Source organism: Syngnathus leptorhynchus, chromosome 10 (genome assembly GCF_054491065.1).
Source record: "Syngnathus leptorhynchus isolate UIUO chromosome 10, UIUO_Slep, whole genome shotgun sequence".
In the NCBI taxonomy this organism is placed as follows: Eukaryota; Metazoa; Chordata; class Actinopteri; order Syngnathiformes; family Syngnathidae; genus Syngnathus; species Syngnathus leptorhynchus.
The window spans coordinates 7,876,139-7,898,945 of record NC_141204.1 but is presented as its reverse complement, the minus strand read 5'-3'; the positions used below and the strand labels follow the sequence as shown (position 1 = coordinate 7,898,945).

Genomic DNA, 22,807 nt, shown 5'->3' with positions numbered 1-22,807 from the left:
GTGCGTGGAGACTTGTTGTTACCAAATTACGTTGGCCTCTGGGTAGAAAAAGTTTACTTGCGGCAACGTCACGGGAGGCGGGCCGGGTTGGAGAAAATCATTTGAATATGAAGAAAAAAAAGTAACAAAACAATATTTGGCATGTTAAATATATGGAAGTCCATTTCTACTTAGTCAAAATGTGCACAATAAAAAAATGTTTAAAAAAATAACCGTATTATTATAGTATTATATTCCCTTTTGTTTTTTTCGACACACAATTAGGCCCATACTCTAAACCTGTATGGACCTGAAATTAATAACCAAGTTGATATTAATTATTTGTCTCTAAATCATTTTTTCCCCACCAAAAATAAACAATTTTGTTGGTTCTCTGCGCAACTTCGTCACCGTGTGGTCAAGACTAGGTACTGCAGTACCATAAAAGCCGTCTGTTTTGTTTCTGCGTATGAGAATAGAGGCCCTTCCTGCCTAATAATGGTTAAAAAATCAATTTCCATCTGATTGTCGACGAATGCATATCTGTCCGTGACAAAAGAACGTCTACAACTCTCCATAGATGATGAATCACACTTTTCTGCCTTGCTGCATATTTCAAGCTTTTTCAAAAATGTAATTTCGCAAACATCCATGTAATCAATGTGCAATGCATTGGTAGAAGAGACTAATTCTAATTAGTTTTAAAAACTCACAAAATAGGGGCGAATGGTAAGGAGCGCGTATATTTTAAACTGCGCCGCCGCCTTAATACACTAGGTGGGGTCAAAAAGCAAATCATGCTAGATAAGGGATCGAGTCTCGCCCTATTACGTGACTGATCATTTTTATTTAACAATATAAATCAAAATCAATAAGTAAATAATCAACGATCAAATCAATGTTGGTGTCGTCAAAACAACCCCAAAAACCCAATATTACATTTTCAAACAGTTCGTGCGGACGTTTCACAGGAAGTGGAAGAGGCGATAAAGGAAGACGACACCCAAGGCTGAGCAGTACTGATCTCGAATCAGTTGTTTAGACCATGAAACGCGCTCAGCTAACGTAACTTTCTGCATCAATTTTGATCTCAAGTCAGTTTATAAAAGTAGGCCGATTCTGGGAGTCAGGAAGTCCACAGTGCTCGAACTTCTGACAATAATCTCCCAATGCACAAAAGTAATAATAGAAATTGGGGTTGTATTATACCGACGTCTAATTAATTTGTCATCTTCTGGAGATCATGGACAAACTTCGTCGTGTGCTTAACGGCCGAGAAGAGAACGAAGAACTTGGTCTCACGACTCAGGTAGCGCATGATTGTAGTAAACTGCAGTAAACGATTCTAATGGGCGCAACAGTTTCAAATAATAACTTTTACCATGATAGAACTTCACTAAACGTACTGATCCTCCAATAATTGATGATAATTACTTTTTATATTCCTTATAATTTCAATTGATGGTTATTGATGCTGTGAAGTGTACTGGAGTTTTTCAGTTCACTCAATAATGCCCATTAAACTTATATACTTCTCTGCTTTATATACATTTCTATATTTTTATATTCATGCGTTTATGCCTTGATGCTTTTTACATGCTATCCAAAGGATGCTAAAATAAGGTAAGAATCTGACATTACACTCCATCTTGTCAGCTGATCAGTGTATTTGGAGTTTATTGCGTTCATCATGTGATTGACTGATGACGAAGGCAGTTATGCAAATGAGATGACACAACTATTCTAGAAATGACCCTAAATTGGGTCTTGTACATATCCACGCCAGTGCAACATCTCAGCATGTTAGAGGTTGCAGAATCGGGTTAATTGTGTCTTCTAATTGTCAACTATAATGCCTTTTGTAATGTAGGATTGGAAAGTTCAGCAAGTATAAAACGCCGTCAGGAAGTGTGCAGCCCTCAGTGTGGGTGACATAAGCTTTTTTTTTTTCGTATGACTTCCTCCCTTTGTTGTCACTAGGTCCTCGATGCTACCTCGCTCAGCTACAGCACCAGGGTGAAATGGTTTGTCATATGCTTCGCCTCAGGCATCTTGTGCTCGATACTTGTGAGTGCTACCGCCTTGCTTTCATATTTCATTAGCTGTCTGGCGTGTATTTATTAATACCCTGGGGATACAGCACAAAAGTAAATCAATGATATCAAGAAAACAGTTCTTGTGTGTTTGCAGTGAATTTGTCTTATATCGTGCGGTCAAGACCTAAAATGGGTCATGGGTTTATTATTTATACTATTGCCAACTGTCGATTAAATGCTCCAACCAATTTTCTAATCAATGTACATACAAAATTATGATGAAAAGCCTGTTTTTGGTATCATTAGTGAAATTATATTTTGTCCTTGGTCATTATTCTTATTTTTTTGAATAGTTGCAAATACAATAAAAGCTAGCAGAAATGATTTCTTTTTTACATTTCAGGGCTCAGCTCTGCTGTTCCTTCCAAATGGAATCAAACTTTTTGCCGGTTTCTACACATTGGGCAATCTTGCAGCTCTTGCCAGGTGAGATTTAATCTTAGCAAGACATATAGTGAGAGATACTAAGATTGCTAACATTGACAGCTTGTCATTATTTTCCATGTTTACTCATTAGGAAACTAGGTCATAGCACAGGTTCTAATCCCGAGCAAGACAGGATCATAAAAAGCAATTTTAACGTTCCTATTATGGTACATGATCGTTAATGATTTTCAGGGGACCCATTTTGTCATCTAACTGATAGATCAAAGATTTAGTTATGGTGGGGACATCCTCAATGAGAAATGTTACAAATAATTATGGCTTATGTCACTGTTTGGCTCTGTCATAGTATTACTAGATATATTGTTCAGGATTAAGTTTTACCAATAGCAAATACTGTCCAGTTTATGAGTTCCCTGAGCTCAATGCAGTATAATTTGTGTGTATATTTCGAGTGCTGTATCATTATCAGCCTTCTGAGCGTCATTGCAGCGCCGACAGAGTCTCATCTCGCAGATGTGACGCTCCACAGGCACCATCCTCCCACTCATAGCTCAGCTGAGCATAGAGCTGTGCTTTGTCATCGGGAGAAGCTTCCGTCAGGTTGCAATCACTGACCTCATCGAAGTATCAGGAAGCTTTGAATATGTTCTCCTGGCGTGGGGTTTTAAATATTGATTGCAGTCTACTATATGTTATGTTGCCCAGTGGCCACATTTTTAATTGTTTGTAAATAAATGAATGAATGCTGTCTGAAATTTGATAAATCGTGAATGAAATTCACCTGTAATATTTGATTTATTTTTGAAGATACTGTGTAACTAGCCTATCTTGTCCTCAATAGCACCTGCTTTCTTATGGGACCAGTAAAGCAGTTAAAGCGCATGTTTGAGCCAACACGACTAATAGCGACCATTGTTATGCTGGTAAGAACATTGTTACTGGCACTGCTATCTTAATGTTTTCACATAGTCTTAATTCTTTTAAAACACATTTTCAAGAACTAGCCCGTATAATGTTAATGTGAATGAGTAATAACATTTTTTTCATTTTTCCCAACAAGCTTTGCCTCGTCTTAACACTATGTGCAGTGTTTTGGGTAAGTTGACAAGAGGCAAAGCATTTTTTAGTGTTTTGATGGAGTCTTTACAATGCTTAAAATACACATTTGTTTTTTTTACAGTGGCACAAGAAGGGGCTGGCCATCATCTTTTGTATTCTCCAGTTTCTCGCAATGACTTGGTAAGTGCGAACAATAAATTCCAAAAGTGTTTTCTTTAACATTGACCAAATTGCTGAAATTGTGGTTGGCCTAGGATTTATTGAATTTTGTGCTTGACTTGTAGAATTATTTAAAACATTGGCTACAGCAAAAAGGACAGTCTTTGCAGCGGTCCAATTCTGACAAGGAATTAGGAAGATTTAAGAGCTGAGAAAGGTCTGAGATGCATAGATAAAGATTTAACATTTTCCCCTGTCCAATGTGAAATGATACACTCTTGGCACTTATGTTATCATATAGCGAGCGACCCAGTGAGACAGCAACTTGATGACAGAAACTGCTGAGGCAGAGCCAAGGGGATTTTACATTGTGCCCTTTGGTCAGTTTGCATTTTAAAGGAGATTAGTTCAAGTGAAAACATTCCAACTATTGTTATTCTTGCAAAAAGCTTTATGGCAACCTGAGTGGAGAAAATGCTGATGCACGTCATTGATGAGCATTTTCATTCTGGCTTGTGGTCGAGAACAGACCAGCATTCTAACAGTTGGTATGCAAACATGATGTAACAATTTAGTATATCTGTCAGAAGAATTAAACTGCTATGGAAAAGGCATGTGATTGAAAACCAAGTGTTTTTTTCTTTTCTAACAAAGTGTTTGTTGATTCAATCTTGCTGCTGATATCGTGCTTGACATTGATCTTCGTAAGGTGTCTGTATAGTTAACAACTAGCTGTTATGTTATCTTACCTAGATATGACGCAATGTTCAAAACTGCGGTGAAACTTGCACCAATTCCTGCAGATGGAACGCAGTAGGCTTAGTTTAAGTCTTGTCTGATTTGTTTGCCAGCTAGGTCAGCGTGGTTTTGGCCAGGTGGTGCCTGACTTGGCGTGGACCTACTTTAGTCTTACTCAGACAGTATGTGGTCCTGGCAGGTGGAAGATAGACAGTTTTTATTGAACTGCTCTGTTTATGCACAGGACAAAGCCTCTGTACTTGGCCATCATAATTTATAATACACATCAGCTCATTTTTCTGTCACGCCAATGTTTCCATTTACTTTTTAAACTGAATGGCTGGTGTAAATGATATATCAACATTTGTAACATTCTTAACTGCCAAAATGATGTTAATAGCTTTTTAGCAGAACTAAGCGGAGTGATATCAGTTGGCTTAATAATAGTTAGTTAAATTCTTTGGTTGAGGAATTGTGGGTGTCAGTGAAAGACCTTGGAAAGCTCTGTGGGTGGAAGGAAAAAAAAAAAAAACCCCGAAGCATTTAGTCAGCATGACTGTCCATGTCGCAACAACCGTCAATTTCACCTACGTCTGGAACATGCATTTCCGCTTTTGCCTGCATTCCTCAAGGCATCACCACGGAAACCACTAGTCACACATCCCAGGCTCATTCTGAACAGACACTATGGTAGAGTACACGCCCACGCGAGAGCTGAGCCGTCTGCGTGAAACATAGCCACTGATCCACACACTAGACTGAGCAAAGTTCAGATTTCAGGCTGAATGCTGCAAACCTAAGAGGCATTTTTTATAGAAATTGTCTTCTCTGTTGTTTTTTTGCCATTCAGGTACAGCATCTCCTACATTCCTTTTGCCAGGTAAGACAATCATGATGAAAAGTGATGAGGGATTCTCCCATCTGCAGTCCGTCTTCAATGTTTTTTTTACATTTTTTCCTTGCCCTACTAAGCCAATAACACAAGAAAGAGTTATCATTGAAACCAGTGGAAAACATGTTTTTTTACTTCTGAACGTCCCACTGTTTGCTTTCCCCATTTGGAGGTAATCCCCCACCCCTCCCTCCCTCCCTGTACGACTCATTCACCCCTCTTAAAAGTCAAACAAATTGATGCTTGTTGTTTCACATGCGCTTTGTTGCGTTGTGATGTTTTCTTTTGTCATAATATAATTTTTTTTTCCTCTAATACAATAATACCACCCCCTTGGCCAGAGCTGGGTCTGACGTAGCTCAAATGAGTTTATCCCTCGACAAAGGGATGCTCTAAGGAAAATTTTTCCTGAGATCTGGACATGAATACTCAAAATGAATATTAATCTCATCATCACAGGAGCTTGTTGGCACCATTTTAGATGTGAACAATGGAGAGTGTAAATGCATTGAACACATACTGACAGTGAATACAATTTTGGTATTCCCCCAGTCGTGACGGTTAAGACGGACGTTACTACTCGTCACATTCCTCCATATAGCCATCCTCCAAGCACAAGCGTGAGGTGTGATGTTGTTTTCCCAATCCAGATGCGGGCAGGATTATGTCCAAATTGTAGATTGGATCCCTCCACCCAACAAAGCCTGGGTACTGTGTGTGTTTTGGTGACCCCATAATCCCTCCCAACAGCTGAGAAACCTGCTATAACCTCTCCATAGTCCCCCTCCCCCCCTTGTCCAAACGCCGACAACAAAACAAAGACGGTCTTGCATGCTGCCCTTCCACAAACCAAATTCCTGAGAATAAAAGTTTGACATTCTAATGTTCATTTATTGTTCATTTTGCACCTTGTTTAAATATGTTGGTCAGCCCAGTAGTGTCCTTTGTTGATAAGCTTTTAAAAGCAAGGTTATCTACATACCTTTTATAATACGCTCAAACTGAATTAGGGCCACCCGCGACACCGCATGGCAAGATGACTTGATCCTTTAATGTGTTTTACCTGTCTTCCTGTTTATAAGCTTCCTCACTGAAAGTAGGTGAAGAACAGAATCATGCCATATGTGCAATTCCCACAGTGCTTTGAGGCTAACATTGCTCTACATTTTCATACGAAACGGGGGGAGGTCTCAGATGTGTGTTATTTATTCATGGAGTTGTGAAGTGATGCAAAAAATAGCATCAAGAGAAACAAAACAAAAAAACCTGAGGTAGATGGAAAAGGATGCTGGCGTACACAGCCAAAGCTTGAGAAGGAGCGAGGCTCCTTTCTTACAAACTGACCTCCCCTCCCCCCCAAGCCAGGCTATGATTCACCCCCCCTTCTCCTTTTAACCTTGACGGGCTTCACACCTCCTCCACTGAAATGTAACTGAGGCTGCAGGCGAAGTCTGCATAGCAACGCTCTCATGGCAAGAACAGAATGTGGCGAGGGGAACGGAGATGGCAATGGTTTGTGGTTGCCATGGCGATGACTCCTCTTGCATCATTGCTCAACACTGAGCACCTGGCAAAACGGGGCCCCCACCACCACTATGAACGTACGGAGATTCCCCGCCAAAACATTCTCATTTATTTATGAGATGCCCCACCCGAATTATAGTAAGATAGGCCGGAAGAGCTCTTTTGTCACTTTGCATTTTACATGCATGACAACATTCTGTCCTCTGGGATGTCAGCCCATTTATCCCTAGATGGTTTTGGGGGGTTTGTACGTTCCATAAGATATTTCTGTTACATGGCTGTTCATCATAAATTGTATTTGTGTGCTTGATCTAATTAGACCATTTGCCTCCTCCTACAGAGATGCTGTGATGAAATGCTTCACTACCTGTCTGAACTAAAATTCGAGAGTACACTCTTTCATGTGGAGACTGGTCCTCATATGCAACTGCAAGAACAATAACTCTGTACAATATACATATAGTTGTTGTTTATTTCATCTTTTTTTTTTTTTTTTACTGCTTATTATAGTTGCTTTTTTGAGTTAACCGTAGGTCTATTCCTTGGATCAGATTTTACTTTTGTACTTCATGCTGTGAGTGCATTTAATGCTTAATATATTGAAAGATGCAATAGATATTTCAGGTTGGTTGAGGCTGCTTGAGTGCTCATAAAGTAATTTAAATTTCCTGTGCTTCGCAATCCACTCTACAAGTGCAGGGGGGGGGGGAAAATATCCTTAAATACGACTAATCTATTTATAAATTAAATCTTGCTTGACGTGTGTTTTCTTATCAAATTATTCAAATTAGAACACAGACACTGCTGCCAGAACACATTTCCAATGTTGTCTTCTTATGAGCGTCTGCCTTCTATGTTTTAATAGAAATAAAAAAAAATAAAAAATACCCTCAAGCTTATGAGGCACTGCTTCAGTGATTTTTACACTGGCATGTTTAAATTCCACAGCTCTGGAGTTTTTCCCAGTAAAACAAATGTAAAATTAGGCGCATGTTGGTAGCCTTTGTGTGTATTAGCCCCCTCCCCCACTCAGTAAATTACATTAAAATTGAGCATTTTAAAATTTGATTCTCAGCCAGACACAACAATGACCCATTTAGTTACGCTTTTCTAAGCAATGTGGTTTTCATGACCTAATAACCCAATATAGCTTCCAACAGGATCCTTGTATGCTCCAGCATGATGGCATCATAGCCTTTGAGAATTGAGTTGTCATGACAACCTCTGCCGGAAGATTCATTACTTTAGCTACCCCCATCATAGGTGCAGATTGTTCGTATTATGGTGACAGAAAGACATATGCTTTTGTATGAAAATACAAACAAAAGACATTTTCCATACACAGAACCTGACATTTTACAGGTGCTTTGTTCTTTATTTTAAAGAAGTCACATGTTGCACTCTTTCTTTAACCCAAACATTGCAATGCGTGTTGCGCAAAGACCCCCCCCCTCATCATTTTGTTAGGCTTTTGCAAAGAAGGATTATGGACAAAGTCTCCCTTCAGTACAATTTATTCAAGTAACTTAAGTAACAAGCAAATCTCTGAAATCTGAGGGGTCAAATATTGCAACAGAATGAAGGCATTCCTTCCTTCATTCATTCATTCCTAACCCAAACTCATTTGGTCATTTCAGATCCCAAACAGTGAAAAAAGTTGTAAAGAGGAATACAAATGTATACAAGCAGTTTAGGGGGATATTAATTATTATATATCAAACAATTATTGTAGTCATAATACATATTATGTTTGTCTTTCCTTATGTAGTCCTGTTTATAATGTGATCATCTGTACACTGAAACATTGTAAATGACATCTGAGGCTCTCATTCCATGATCAATTATGTGCAAAATGCCTTCAATTGTAAAAATAAAATGATCAAGCAATTTTTAATAAATACAGATTGAATGATTCCTCTCACGCAAAGCCCTTAAATGTTTAATCCATTTTCAGACTGTCAGAAGTCGTGAAATCTGTGAGTGTGAGGAATAGAAATCAATGTTTAGATTTTTTTTTTTAAATTATTATTCCTCCCTTAATAGCGCCACAATAGACCCTTGTTTCACATCAGTAAAGTGACGTGAGACATGTTTTTTTTATTTTAATATTTAATGTCCAGCTTGTCAGGGGACCTATATAACTAACAGACCACAACATTAGAAACGTGTAGCCATCATTTAAAAATAGACAAATAAGAGGAGCAATCCAATTTTAGGAGGAAATTATCATCCTCTTGCATTCAACAATGCTTTTCCATGGTGGCAAAAGAACTAAATGTACTGACTGTCTTCCCATTAAAACCTTTTATCACACATTTCTACGACGCATGATGCGACTGGGATCAATAGTTCCCCCAAAGACTTTCAATAACCATTATACGTATGGTGTTGCAAAACGTTTTGAGGGTAGTACACGTTCTTTCATGTGATATGATGACAGCACCAGGATTGAAGCAGACTCCACTCATCTGACACTTTAGTGTGTATGATTCATATTTTGTTACGTGTGATATGTCTCTCATCGGAAGTTAATAGCTTCATGACATCAGCGCCTCCTCGCAGTGTCTTTGTTTGGCGTTTCTCCTGACCACGCCCCCTCGCGTTTGCTACCATAAAGGCGTGGGGGCATGAGCGCTCCAAGCGGAATTCCACGCTCACTTGTGTGGACAACAGGTGCACCCACTCCGGATGATGCCCTGGTGTCGATTTGCACTTTGAAGCATTTTTTTTATTTTTAATATAACGCAATTTGCGTTCTGAAAATGCCTTTCCCACCTATTAGTCTCCAACAGAAGATCCCGTCTCCTGCAAGGGATCTATTCAGTAAAAAGAAAAGCAGTGGTGAGAAGAAAGACTCCGGGAAGGAGAAGCAGACCACATTATGGACAACAGCTAATTTAAGGAATTTGGGACGCAAGACACAACAGGAGAAGTCTCAAAACCCCTCGCAGAAGGAGGTGCAGGGTAAATGCTCGTGGCTGACCTCGACTAAAGCTCAGGACTCAACCGCAGAAGTCAGGCGCTCCTCCTCCGCGCACTCCGGCAGACCCCTCGCAAGTAAAGAGGACGCAACAAAGAAGGAGCTCCAGTTTACGCTCAGCCTCACACCAGAGGCTATCCTTGTTATTCAGAAGAGAAATCTGGAGAAGCAGATGCTGGCAAAGCAGCAAAAATGCTGCGCTTCCGCGGACTTCCGTCACAGACGCGTCTTCCCATCCAAAAAAGCATCGCAGGGGAGCTCCAAAGGCGCTCAGGTGACCAAGGTGGAGGATGGAGAACAGGATATCACAGCCATCGTTAAGATCTCGCTTTTGAACGACCAGCATAAATATGATGATGTTGAGTATGAGGAAGAGGATGGAGACGTAGACGAGACTGTGATGAGGAAATGTAAAGAGTGGCTCAAAGGGGTCGAAAGTGCAGCAGCTTTGGGAAAAGTTGACAAACTTTCTGCACTCCCCCATCTTAAAGGCTGCTGATAGCTGGACACATCAGCCATAAAATAACTCATCTTCATTCATCTCCAATAATGCAATGAAAACTCAAAAGGTCTTCAGGTTGTTTGGAATGAAAGGTTATGGAAGAATGTCTGCTGGCCCTAGAATACTTCCCCCTAATGACTTGAAAGTGTTCCGTTTCAAGCTTCTTACGGTTTTTTTTTTAAGAATTGATGGAAGTTTGAATTCAGTGATTTGCACATATGATTTTTCTTTCCACTGGGGGCGCCTCCTTGTGGTTTAAAGCAGGGATTTTTTGCTGAAGAAGCCCTTTGTGTGAGAGAACAAAACGCTGTCAACAATTAGGTTTTATGCCCTGCTGCTAAAACCAAACAACGGTCTTATTTCCTATCAAAAGAGGCTTCTATATTCTGATGTACAGTATTTATTCATATTTGTACCTTGAAATTGATAGTGTGTGCCATTTAAAGTGAAGGATTTTGTACTATCTACACAACTTCTGAATATGAACTTAATTGTGCCTCATAGGTTTTGTATGATGTTGATCTACTCACTTTGACTTTAGTTGGATATCAGAGGCTCTTTGTTGCCATTGTAGCTACCTACGGCCATGCGGGCATTAGTGTACTAAGCCTCTTAGATTTCCTACTAAGCAGGGTTCACCAGTGTACTGTCGGGGGCCAGGTACTGGAGCTCCATCAGGAAATTGCCTCTCATTTTTTGTATTACCCAAGTAAACAATGCACATCACCATGAGACAGTGTCTTGAGACTTTTATTTTCTTGAATACTGAAATTCCAAGCAAGTGATTGATGCAAATGTATTTATTGTTCAAGCCCAACTAGGTCTTCTTACCATGAATCCATGTGTCCATTGAATAGAGGAAAGTGTCTTGCAACAATAACGGATGTTTGAAGTGGGATGCAGTCAAGATTGAAATCTTTTCTGTATTCACATGCAATTGAAATATCTACTGTAATTTGCAAATCCAAATTATGCATCTGCATTTTTTTTTCTAGTTTGTAACTTGGCAACCACAATCCACTCATTAATGATTGCCTTTCTAACATGATTACATTTCTGTGATTCTCTTAATTCCTCCAGACTGCTCCTACATGGTGACATTTTGCTCCTAAAATTTGGTGCAGCTGAAATGTTGTGCCTGAGCAACCAGTAAATTTGCAAAATTGTGTAATGTCCTAAGTATGTCTCTAAGTGGGAATGTAGACTTCTGAGGCCAAAATGCCAAGAAATTGTAAGTTATTTGTATTTGTCCATTGTGTGATACTTTGATTCATGGATGAAGGGCAGTGCTATTCTTATTCTGGCTGAAGAATGTAGTCCATTGACGCCACAATATCCCAGTGGTGAAAATAAATTCTTCTAACTCATATTTGACAGATTTTAATCATTAATGTACTTTTCTATGAATCTTTCCCCGCTTCTTTGCAGGTATTTTACCTTAATGAGCAAAATCGTCGTCTCTGGTTTGAATGGTGCTTTTCCAGATGGTTCAAAGAAAGATACTTGTCCAATGTTTTGTTCCCAACCAATCTTGGATATTTTTAGCTGTGTTTCTTTTCTCCTGTTGCAAGACTGATGGCCTGTGACTGAGACACGAGGCAGCATATACTTAGTAACAACAGCCAGTGTTGTAGATTTGCAGGTGGTGAACAAACAAGTGGATGAATGTCCGAGCTATTGTAGATATCACAAGTGCATGTATTGTAACAGCATGCAGCAGGCTGAGATCATGGCTGGAAGCTCGTACCAGGACTTAACTGGCCCTTATCCCCACGATACCCTGCTGCTGATGATACGATCATCTGACTCGGTGACGCAAAATTGTGTCATCCTTTACATTGAATTAGCCTTTAGAGGCCTCAGAGCCTCCCTTATACTCACAATCCTAGTATTCAATGTTTTGAAGTTGGCCTATTCATTGAACTGTGCATTAGGTCTGATAACAATACACTGCTTATTATCTTTGTCATCAATTTTCTATCATACTCAACCATCTTGGACAATTTCTTTTTTTCCTGTGCACTTTTGGGGTGTTTTTAATGTGGCATTCAACTTAAGATGTCAGAGACCCTTATTCCTCAAGTGATAGGTGGTAGCATTGGATTGTAGATAGGTGCTATAAATAAAAAACAATAATAAAAAAATAAAAAACAAAGACACTTTAGGGACAAACATGGGCCTTAAAACGCAATCAGCTCATTGAGGGACACAGAGCCTGGAAAAATACACCACGTAAGAATAGGTAGAATCATAAAGCTCAGTGTTGTATCGTCAATTTAAATATTTAGGTTTCTTCAGAGATTTATTAAGTGCATGCTATTCAACGCCATTGTATTATATATTATTAAAATGTCCTGCAGCGCCACTGCGTGGCTTCTTTGTGCATGTATTGCCTCAGAGACGCTCTTTCTCACTATCATGCTGCTTTGCTCGAACAAAAGCTCCATTAACATTTTTTTTTTCTGTGCAGCACGGAGACAAACCGACAATAAACCACACAATGATGGCAACCAGATAAAAGACATTGTTACATTAGATCCAGATATAGTTGAACGTTAAATGATTGATATTGCTAAAAACGCATAAGTACAAAAGAACGCATTTTAAACAATGCAATAATTACAATAAATCAACATTTAAGTATTTTTTAAAAGATATCATTTGCAAGGGTGATCTTGCGTTACTGTGTAAATGTCATTATCTTGTATTAAACTCTTATATTATACATTCAATAATAATAATAATAATAATAATAATAATAATAATAATAATAATAATAATAATAATGATAATAATGATAATAATAATAATAATAATAATGATAAATGAACGAATGAATTAGTAAAAATGACGACACATTATGCATGTCTATATTGAAAGACTATTAAAATTTTGGGCATGACACCTTTTCACAAATAAGAAAATAACAGATTTAAAAAAAAAAATCAACATGTCCAATCCCCCAACAAATCCATTCATCCATCCATTTTTTTTCTTCACCATTTAGCCTCACTAGGGTTGTGAATCATGGGTGTGCTAGAACATGTCCCAGCTGACTTTGGGCAAGCGGCAAGTTGACCTTGAACCCAATCACAGTCATTTTCAAACAATGATCATATTTATAAATTGTAAATTATGATTGTGGTGTCTTAATAACTGCGGGAAAAAGTAAGATGAATGAAACTACCAGATAAAACAGAACATTAACACACAGTGCATTATGGGTATCTAGGTCACTAAACTTCCTGACTGATGAGCCAGACTTATTACCTCACTCCCAGTGACACTTTCACTGGGCTCAAATACACAAACCTCCAAATCAAAGCGCATCTGTTCTAACTGTGATTCCGACACGTTCCCCTTTAAGTCCTCGAGTGGCATGAATATTCATGAAAACTATCACAGCAGTACATCTGCAACTTTTTATCTCTTAGAAAAGACAAGTAAATGATTCCATAAACCCGTTGTAACTTTTTGGGGGGCCAAATTGAATTTTTGGACTTATATTTGAGCTTGCTCGGGAAGGACTCTGCTGGGTTTGACTTTGATTTTGACTCTCTTGCAGTTGTGACGAGGTGTGAAGAGAGCAATAAGCTTTAGAGAGCGTCCACTTTGGAGGGGGGCGCGGGGGGGTCAAACATGAGAGAGATCCTGTCTTATCTAGCCCTCCTGTAAAAGCAAGTCTTCTATACAGAGGATGTAATTGTCCTCTCTAATGACTTGCACTTGGCGGGGAGGAGACAAAGAGAATGCCATAAAGAACTTTAGAGGCTTTTCAGAATGAAAACCTTTGCCTTGAACTGCTCAGCAAATGAAACTGGCTGTTGTTTCCTTACCTCAGATGGAGAGGCTCCATCATACAGACTTCACTGAAGTGAAGCAGGACCAAACAAGACGAACGCAAGGACACCTGCGGAGGCCTAATTGGTCCTCGCTGCCATTAATGGCTTCCTGTGGCTGCGTGTTTACTTCTCATTTGTTCTGTGTGTTCTGTTTCCCAGCCACTGACACAAGGGAGACTCACTTTAAATCTCTGTTTCCCACCATCGTCTGGCTGGCTGTCTTCTCTCCGACAACTGTCTTCCATCTTTGGATAGAAATGCTACGTTGGCTTTCGATGGCCCATACCATTTATTTTGCTTTTTAACCTTCATTTAACCAGTTGAGACTAAGGTGTAATTGATGATGGTGACTCGGCCCAGTGGTCAGCAGTAGCTATACATCTCACAAAAACGTCTGGCCTTGTAGACCAGCTAGTATGTGTTCTCACAGAGGGCCAACCAGAATTCACATAGATATCAAAATGATGTGTCGGCCGAGTGCAACCAGTTAAGAAACGCAAAGCACAGTGGTGAACAGGATCCAGAGACTGAAGATGCCTCGTACTTATATAGATCACATTGTCATAAGAGAGCAGCAGAATTTTTTGGCCATCAAAGTATTCCTTACACATTAAAGTATTATTGAACTTTTAACGCTACTCAATAAGAGTAAACTGTGGCAATGAAGTCCAGATTTTGTTTGCTTTTTGGCGAGACTATACAGTAAGTGTGGAGTTTGATGTTCAGAAGATATAGCCAGAGCAAGCAATGGGCATACAGCATGACTTTAGAAGGTATGTAACCAAGAGGCCATAACCACCAGCCCCTCTGGCTCAGTGTTTGGTCTGTCTTGAAGAGCAAACACAGTCTCCAGTGGATGCTTGTTTGGCGTGGACCCTCCTGAAAGAGAGATCTGATTACTCACATAGAAGTGAGATGGCCAAACACCATCTTGACCCCTCGTCCTTTTCTGGAAATGCATTTACCAGCATCATCCTGGTAGGAATGTGTTGTGATTATATCCACTACAAAATGGCCATGGTTTTTGTGCTGGTGGTGTAACGTCATCCCAACACTGTCTGCTACGATAGGATTTTTAAAATGCTGAATTGTGTTTTTAAAAACAGCATTTGCATAGTGTCAAGAAGATAGAAAGGATCTCCCTGTGTAACAGTGTTTGTTAAAAACATATAGTACACGGCATGACGTTCGGATGAGGCCCCCGCTGTGGCCACCGAGACATTGGGAGTTGGCTCAGAAGGCCAGTGAGGTCTTGACGCTGACAAGTCTTCTAGCGGTGTGAAATCCCACCACTGCACAGACAAACATGGCGAGACAGCAGCTACCGAGGGCTCCACCTCAACCCTTCCATAAAAGTACATTCCGCACATGCATGAGAAATACCCAAAATAAAAGCAATTAAAGCTCAAGACAAAATATGTCAACAACTGGCATCTCGAATATGTTTTTCATTCGATTCATACAATCAATATCTCTGATGGTCTATTAATAAACATTATTGTTTGCACCTCAGAGATTGATTCAAATCTCGATAGCATGATTTGCTTTGTCTGTGGCCATCTTGTCATCATCTCTTCAGCATGTTGAATTTCACAAGTATGCCTGACTGGCCTGCAAAATTAGATTGACCTGAACATACACCGTACACACGTGTACTGGATATTACGAAATGTGTCACTGGTAGGACATCATTTATACCTAACGAGTGGGTTAGGTTTCTAGAGAACCACCAAACACGTACGTACCTTCTAGTTTGTATACACACTTGCAACATGTGACATGCAAGACCTTCTAGCTAATCATGCAAAGAATGCTCCAATGCTAAAGAATAAAGTTTTTGAAATATACTTTTGTATTGATCTCATCAGATTTTTCATGTGTACTTAATAAAGTAGATTGTTTGAGGTCCAGTTCCAGCGCAGGTGGGGTTTGTAAAAATCTGTGAGCTGCTTCACAGTCCTGTGAGTAAACGCTGCCTTGCTCAGGAGTCTACTTAGGAGCCAGTTTGCACCCACCAGACAAAGTGTGCTGTCACCCGAGTGTGCAGTGTTATCGGTGTGAGTTGCACCACGCTCAGGCTTCTCTTGAGAAGTCGCACACCATTAGGAATATATTAACAAGTTGACATTTTGTGTACAGGTCACACATCACAGCAGCAAGCGATAGTCAGCCAGTTGACAAGGATGTTTTTACATGTTTTCAAATATTTTATTGCTTTCTCTCGGTCATTATTCATTGGCAATTCACTTAAATGTGTCTTTTTGCAATATGTTCGAAGCATCTTCACGTGAGAGTTCAGCACAGCGGATATTTGAAGACAGGGTGAAAATGAGCAAAGACTGTAATAGACTTGGTCAAGAAAGTAGGGCCTGTAGTGTTTTATTACAAAACAAGTTCATATGACAAAAATATTCGCAGCTGTTTGTGGAAACAGACATTTTGATGACCCCGTCATTTGCAGAAAACCAGTCATACCCCAACGTACACAGAAAAAAATATTTTTACCGAGTCATCAACTCATCAACGTACTCTCAAGCAAAGCATCGATCATTGACACTTCATCAAAATTGACATGAACATTCTTCTGTGCAATGTTAAAAGTGAAACATTGACTCAGGTGGCTCTCTTTGACATTTTCATATAATGTCAGCAGGGCTTGGGGAGAGTGAGGAAAGTGCAAACAGTTGGAGGTGAGGTGAAGCTATTGTACTGACACACACACACACACAAGCAGTACTCATCCTTCTCTCACTCCCGTGACAAAATGGGCCAGGAGGGGATGAGGCTGTCTAGAGGGAGGGAGCACAAACATTGGTCAGATGAGACATAGCCACTCAGCTTGGCTCTTTGGTGAGAAGGCAAATCCTCCATGGCCATTCACACATAAAATGTGTCCTCAGTTTATGGTATCATTCTCACAAATCTAGCATTTGCACACAGTTATCGTTTTCTGTCTGACTCATGTCATTTTCGATTGGAGAGCATTTGTTTCTTTTGCAATGAATAAAAGAAACGATGGAAATGATTCAATTCAGTTACACCAGCTACCCTTTATCATACATTATAAATCATAAATTAATCTCAAATTCCGGAAACTTGTCGACTGATCCTTAAGTCTAAACACAAGAAAGGATGACTGACTGCAGACTTGAAAGGTATTTTTTTTTTTTTAGTTCCACCTGCATTGTCCTGTGTGGGGCCATATAGCGCCATACAGACCAATAACGTTAATTCACAGTGCTGCAGCCCCACACAGGAAGTGGCCTAGTGTGACACTTAGCGCTGTCCGGGGTGTTGGAGGAGGAGAGCGAGGCTCCAAATGGAACACTGGGACTGTGGGAAATGACACGGGCTATTACACCTCCGACTTTTACATCTCACTCACCTAAGCTCCTGTAGAAAAAAAAAAAAAAAAAGGCAGGGGGTGCTTTTTTCCACTCACAGTATTCATTGAGAAGGAAATGATAAATAAATGTCCTGTGCCACCCACAGATGAAAGCGCCCTCATTTGCAAACCTACAGCCCAACTTTATATGGAACTTCTGAAATAAGATATGATATTTGATAGATCATTTAATTAATGATAATGATGATAACCATATTATTCCCTAGGCCCCACAGAAAAGCTAGAAAGCAAGATTTACCTGGGAGGGTTGAAGAAAATGTGCTATATTTGCCTGAGCATCATGGTGTTTTCCCAAAGGTTAGTGAGCTGCGTGAAATACTCCAAGATGGATGATTCGACCCATTTAAATGGAACCTTATGTAACATTTAGAGCAAGTGCGGACACACTGAACAAGTCTTTTAAACTGCCCCTTAAACTGACTTGGTTTGTTTTTCTCTGCTTGCTGTGAACTCGGTTCCAGACTGCTGGACATGCAGACAGACTCTCATTGCTGGCTTCAGCTGGAACGAGGCGTCCAAGATTTGGTTAGTAACACAAACGGGCCACAACACAACACCACAGAGCTACGGAAGCTTGCATGTAGCTGTTACACACTTCAGCCTTTAATGTTTATTTTTGTTTTGTTGCGTAACTGTAGAAACGGGTTACCCGAAATGGAATTAGTAAAAGTCACTCACCTATTTAAATGCACTGCAGTACTTCAAGGTAGGCAGCCACAATAGGGACATTTGAGATACCTAGAATCTAATTAACATATGAAATGCAGTGTAAAAGTGCTAAACACCGGTTACATTATGCATTTAAGAGTGTCAACGAAAAAAAAAAGGATTCCTTGAATAATTTTATACATTGTTATTTTGAATTCCAGGCACAAAACCTACACAAATACACAGTATTTTCATTTGTATACTGGAAGCCTGAAATATTATTGGTCTTATTATTATTATTATTTTTTTTTAGTTATCTTGACTGCTTTGCTTTAATGAGCTTTGTGATTTTACAGCTAAAACACTCAGCTAATATTGCTAGCAATCTTTATTCAGACCTGCATTCTAACTACTATAAGGCCTGTCATTAAAATTTGCAGGCAAAACTGCAATCAGAGAAGATGCTTTTTAGGATGGGATAAAATATTTGTGTTCACCCAAGTGTAAAATAAATATTAAGTGAATTGAAGAAATTTGCTACAAAGAATAGCATCATGTTGTTTAAATTTTGGAATTTCATACCAGTGAACCCTAATATCTCTTGACTCTCACAAAATAAAATGATGTGAGGTAAATTGGTTTATGTTTTGAGTGCAATTTGATGAATAAAAATGAACCTTCTTCTTGAAAATATGGAGGGCAAACAATGGAATAAAATGCAAATGTGTGCAGGCGATCGGGCAGTGTGGCTTGTGCAGGTGAGCTTTGATCTAAGTGTCAATATTTACTAGTTCTTGTAATCAAGTGGGTCAGGCTGCTTCTTTCAGGACCGTGGGTTCCTGTGGATTCAATGGACTTCTTTTAGCCAATCGGTGCCAAGCTGCCAAAGATCAAAGTAAGGATGAGCCAACCAGTTTTGTTCCAAGCAGCCATCCTTCCATGCACCTTCTCCTCTGTCTATATAGTTGACCTCTCATCCCCGAGAGAGGACCCAGAGTGCGTAAATAAAGAAAGTGGCTATTTAATTCATATTTTTTGGGGGGTAGTAATTCCACCTTACTCAGCCCCGCAGTTGCAGGAAAGGATGTCCATAGCGGGGGTGAGCGAGTGTCCGGGGAAGGCCAGCCAATACCGGGTGGATCACCTCTTGAGCGCCGTGCAAAGTGAGCTGCAGGCCGGCAGTGAGAAGGGCGACCCCACGGAGAGGGAGCTGAAACTATCTCTGGATGAGAGCGAACTTTGGGGCAAATTTAAGGATCTTACGAACGAGATGATTGTGACCAAAAATGGCAGGTGAGCCCAAATGCTTTGTGCGTAATTTCCTCCTCCACATATATACTTGAAAGTAATCTTTTCGTTGTTTTCTTGAAGACGCATGTTCCCCGTGATGAAAGTCAACGTGTCAGGACTGGACCCGAACGCCATGTATTCTTTCTTGCTGGACTTTGTATCTGCGGACAACCACAGGTGGAAGTACGTGAGCGGGGAGTGGGTACCCGGGGGAAAGCCCGAACCTCAGACTCCTAGCTGTGTCTACATCCATCCGGACTCACCAAACTTTGGCGCACACTGGATGAAAGCTCCAGTGTCTTTTAGCAAAGTCAAACTCACCAATAAATTAAATGGTGGTGGTCAAGTAAGAACAGGACTTTTCGTGCACTATTTTTTTGGTTGCTTTTTACATTCAAACAATTTTCTCCCCTCACTTTTATTGTCTCGATAGATCATGTTAAACTCCTTACACAAGTACGAGCCACGCATCCACATTGTGCGTGTTGGAGGCCCACGCAGGATGGTCACTAGTCATTCTTTCCCAGAGACCCAATTTATTGCCGTGACAGCATACCAAAATGAAGAGGTTGGTAACATTTAAAGATAATAAATTTGAACTTTTTTGTATGCGTGGTGGTTGTGCGTAAATACGCGAGGCATTTACGCACAGTTTGTTTGTTGCGTGTCATATGTCCTATTTTAATTGTTGTATTTTAGATAACTGCTTTAAAAATAAAGCACAACCCCTTTGCCAAGGCCTTCCTGGATGCAAAGGAAAGGTAAGGACATTTTACTATCATTCAAATGCCAATTGCAAAATTGTGAATGCCAAGAGGATTTTTGTAGTGTTTATTTTTACTTTAATGTTTTCCAAAAAATGTAATCAAATTCATTGCATTAAAAAATGTCACATCAATTTAATAATAAACATTTATTTATAATATATTTGTTGTTAAGTTACATTTTAATGTTGTTATCATTATATGATGTTGTCAAATTTAAAGCTATGAAAAATATTTGTATTGCTTTTTTACTGTCGTAATGTGTACGTGTATGGTTTCTTTCATTTTATATTTTGTTTAACAGTTATTAGAGTGATTTTTTTTTTAATTTCTACAGATGTGATGACAAAGATATTAAGGATGAAACAATTGAACACCAGCAGTCAACGTACTCACCGTGTAAGTATCTTTATGCCTTTAAGTCACTTCTAATTAAATGTCCATTTATTCAAATGAATTTAAATGTATAGACATGGCTGATGAATTCTTTATGCATCACTGTGTCTTCCTTCTTTGGAGCCAGTAGGTGGTTGGTTTCTGCCTGCATCAGGCTCCCTCTGCCCTCCTGCAACTGCAAGTCCCCACAGTCAATTTGGAAGCCCCATCGCCCTCTCGCCGTCCCACGGCTGTGAGCGCTATTCCACGCTCAGGACTCACCGCTCAGCACCCTATAGCGCCTCTTCTTACAGCCATCGGACTAACTCGCCCAGTGAGTCAGCGCTCGCCTTCATCCTTTCCAACTCTTAACAAGAAAGTGAAACAAATGTTACGGGTTGAGGCATAGTCTGCATTCCATTTACTTTTGTTCGAGTGGAGCCCCAAAGTTGTAAACTCTCAGACGAGGAATGTTTACACCTTCATTTGAAGGGGCAAAGGCCGAGTGGGTCATGGCACAGAAGTTAGCTGAAGTGACTGAATGCTTTGCATCAATAATATCTGCATTAAAATCAGTGTAAATCTGTTTTTGTTGCAGCAGGTTACACAGATAACTCCTCAGCATGTCTGCCAATGCTGTCAAGTCAAGACAACTGGTGCGGTCTCCAGATGCCAACACACTCCAGCATGATGTCCATGACCCACAATTCAACCTCAGCTACCAACTCCAGGTCAGTTCTATCAAAAACAACACATATTTGTAGAGACATTTAATTGATTTCAATTCAATTGTATTTGCTACACCACTCAAGTCAATCTTTACAAAAAGTTCAGTTACCAGACTATTAATGATTGTTATTGTAGTTTGTATGGATAATTATTTTTTACATAAATTTAAAGGAATAAACAAAAATGGCTACTTTGTGCACATCTTGTAATTTAAATACAGGTTAATACATTATCTCTGTTAAAATCAGCTAAATTAATGCAAATGGTTGATTTTATTTTCAAAATATTCCATGTGTCAATTTCACATTTCAATTTCATTTTTTTCTAAATTCTTCAACAAACTTTTTTCCTGTTGCTCATAGCCAAATCATTGGAAACATCTTTAGCACAAGAATAAATGCTTACATGAATATACATTAGATTGGCAATAAAAGAAAAAACATCCTTCTCAGCTTGCATTTGATTGCATGATTGCTCCTAATACTATGGTTGGTTAGTATTGATGTCACTTAAGTTCATCCTAACTGCTTGGTAATTGATTTGGTAGAGGTGTCATCAACCTGTCTTGTCCATCCATGTCTTCATAAAGTCAGTACACCAGCCTGTGGTCGATGAGCAATACATCGCTGACCCCAGTCACCCCGGTGTCCCACCATTCTGGGGGAATCATGAACAACAACAACAACAACAACAATCTGAGCTCCCAGTTCCTGAGAGGGTCCGGCAGTCACTATCCCAACCTTGCTCACTCGGTCCCAGCGCCCTCCACTGGCTCGCCGATGTATGACAGCAGCACCACCACGGAGGGGCACGATTCAGCTCAGTATGATGCCTCTCTGCAGCGACATTCTCCAGCCTGGACTCCTGTCACGCTCCCCTCCATGTGATGGAGTACCTACAGTTCAATGTTTTCTTTTCTTAATGCCAAGACTTTTTTTTAAATGACATTTCTCAGACTCAAGAAGATGAATTTGACATCTTCAGATGCTAACATCTGATTTTGTTTCTGTTACTAAGAGAAATCAGCAGGTGAGGTTCTGTGCTTTTAAACTGGAAACAAGATCCCGTGGCTTTCTGTAATTAATATATTTATGATCATTAGCATAACTGAATGTTTATCATATTGTTGGAAGTACAATTCAGTTTTCAATGCGCTTATATTAAGCGCAATTCCATGATGAAGTCATGATTGATACATTTCTAAAAGGGTTCAAAAATTGATTATAGTGCAAATAAGCAAGTGACTTTATACATCTTTTTACGCAAATACTAAAATATCAGAGAGAAATTCTTCAAATGTCAAAATGTAAGGGAAATTGCGTCCAATGTCAGGTGGGGATGACATTTCAAGTTTCGCTCTGAATTTTCCTTAGCTATTAACATCACAATACAAAGTTTCAAATGGTTTCTATTGTGTATTCCATGACATGTCATCAT

General features: G+C 39.6%; 3 protein-coding genes across 13 annotated transcripts; all 3 read left to right on the top strand.

Annotated features, from left to right (window-relative positions):
* The first annotated feature begins 970 nt into the window (after positions 1–970).
* Positions 971–8,732, top strand: sft2d1 (SFT2 domain containing 1). Of its 2 annotated transcripts, none has more exons than XM_085922295.1 (8): positions 971–1,288; positions 1,960–2,046; positions 2,419–2,501; positions 3,304–3,385; positions 3,523–3,558; positions 3,643–3,701; positions 5,269–5,298; positions 5,961–7,149. In XM_085922295.1, exons 1-8 carry the CDS (start codon positions 1,223–1,225, stop codon positions 6,037–6,039), a joined length of 522 nt encoding a protein of 173 aa, XP_085778421.1. In that variant the 5' UTR covers positions 971–1,222; the 3' UTR covers positions 6,040–7,149. The 2 variants fall into 2 exon arrangements, with proteins under 2 accessions (XP_085778421.1, XP_085778422.1); XM_085922296.1 differs by lacking the exon at positions 5,961–7,149 and adding an exon at positions 7,175–8,732 and having other exon boundaries at positions 979–1,288.
* Positions 8,733–9,431: 699 nt separating this feature from the next.
* On the top strand, positions 9,432–11,685 carry prr18 (proline rich 18). Its single transcript, XM_085922294.1, has one exon. The coding sequence runs from the start codon at positions 9,597–9,599 to the stop codon at positions 10,311–10,313; it is 717 nt and encodes a 238-aa protein (XP_085778420.1). The 5' UTR covers positions 9,432–9,596; the 3' UTR covers positions 10,314–11,685.
* A 6,274-nt stretch (positions 11,686–17,959) lies between these two features.
* tbxtb (T-box transcription factor Tb) lies at positions 17,960–22,777 on the top strand. Of its 10 annotated transcripts, none has more exons than XM_085922851.1 (10): positions 18,117–18,270; positions 18,945–18,970; positions 19,040–19,505; positions 19,584–19,848; positions 19,936–20,070; positions 20,202–20,263; positions 20,604–20,665; positions 20,790–20,975; positions 21,240–21,372; positions 21,960–22,777. In XM_085922851.1, the coding sequence occupies exons 3-10, from the start codon at positions 19,114–19,116 to the stop codon at positions 22,255–22,257; spliced, it is 1,533 nt and encodes a 510-aa protein (XP_085778977.1). In that variant the 5' UTR covers positions 18,117–18,270; positions 18,945–18,970; positions 19,040–19,113; the 3' UTR covers positions 22,258–22,777. The 10 variants fall into 10 exon arrangements, with proteins under 10 accessions (XP_085778976.1, XP_085778977.1, XP_085778983.1 ...); XM_085922857.1 differs by having other exon boundaries at positions 18,117–19,107; positions 19,178–19,208; positions 19,285–19,505; XM_085922856.1 differs by having other exon boundaries at positions 18,117–19,107; positions 19,178–19,208; positions 19,277–19,505.
* The last annotated feature ends 30 nt before the right edge of the window (positions 22,778–22,807 follow it).

Excerpts from the sequence above, each read along its gene's own strand:
- sft2d1 (XM_085922295.1), top strand. The coding sequence starts at position 1,223 with ATGGACAAACTTCGTCGTGTGCTTAACGGCCGAGAAGAGAACGAAGAA. Across the intron at positions 2,502-3,303 it reads AATCTTGCAGCTCTTGCCAG|CACCTGCTTTCTTATGGGAC; the intron begins GTGAGATTTAAT and ends TGTCCTCAATAG. Across the intron at positions 5,299-5,960 it reads TCCTACATTCCTTTTGCCAG|ATGCGGGCAGGATTATGTCC; the intron begins GTAAGACAATCA and ends TTCCCAATCCAG.
- prr18 (XM_085922294.1), top strand. The coding sequence starts at position 9,597 with ATGCCTTTCCCACCTATTAGTCTCCAACAGAAGATCCCGTCTCCTGCA.
- tbxtb (XM_085922850.1), top strand. The coding sequence starts at position 19,114 with ATGAGCCAACCAGTTTTGTTCCAAGCAGCCATCCTTCCATGCACCTTC. Across the intron at positions 19,849-19,935 it reads AATTAAATGGTGGTGGTCAA|ATCATGTTAAACTCCTTACA; the intron begins GTAAGAACAGGA and ends TTGTCTCGATAG. Across the intron at positions 20,666-20,789 it reads GCAGTCAACGTACTCACCGT|TAGGTGGTTGGTTTCTGCCT; the intron begins GTAAGTATCTTT and ends CTTTGGAGCCAG.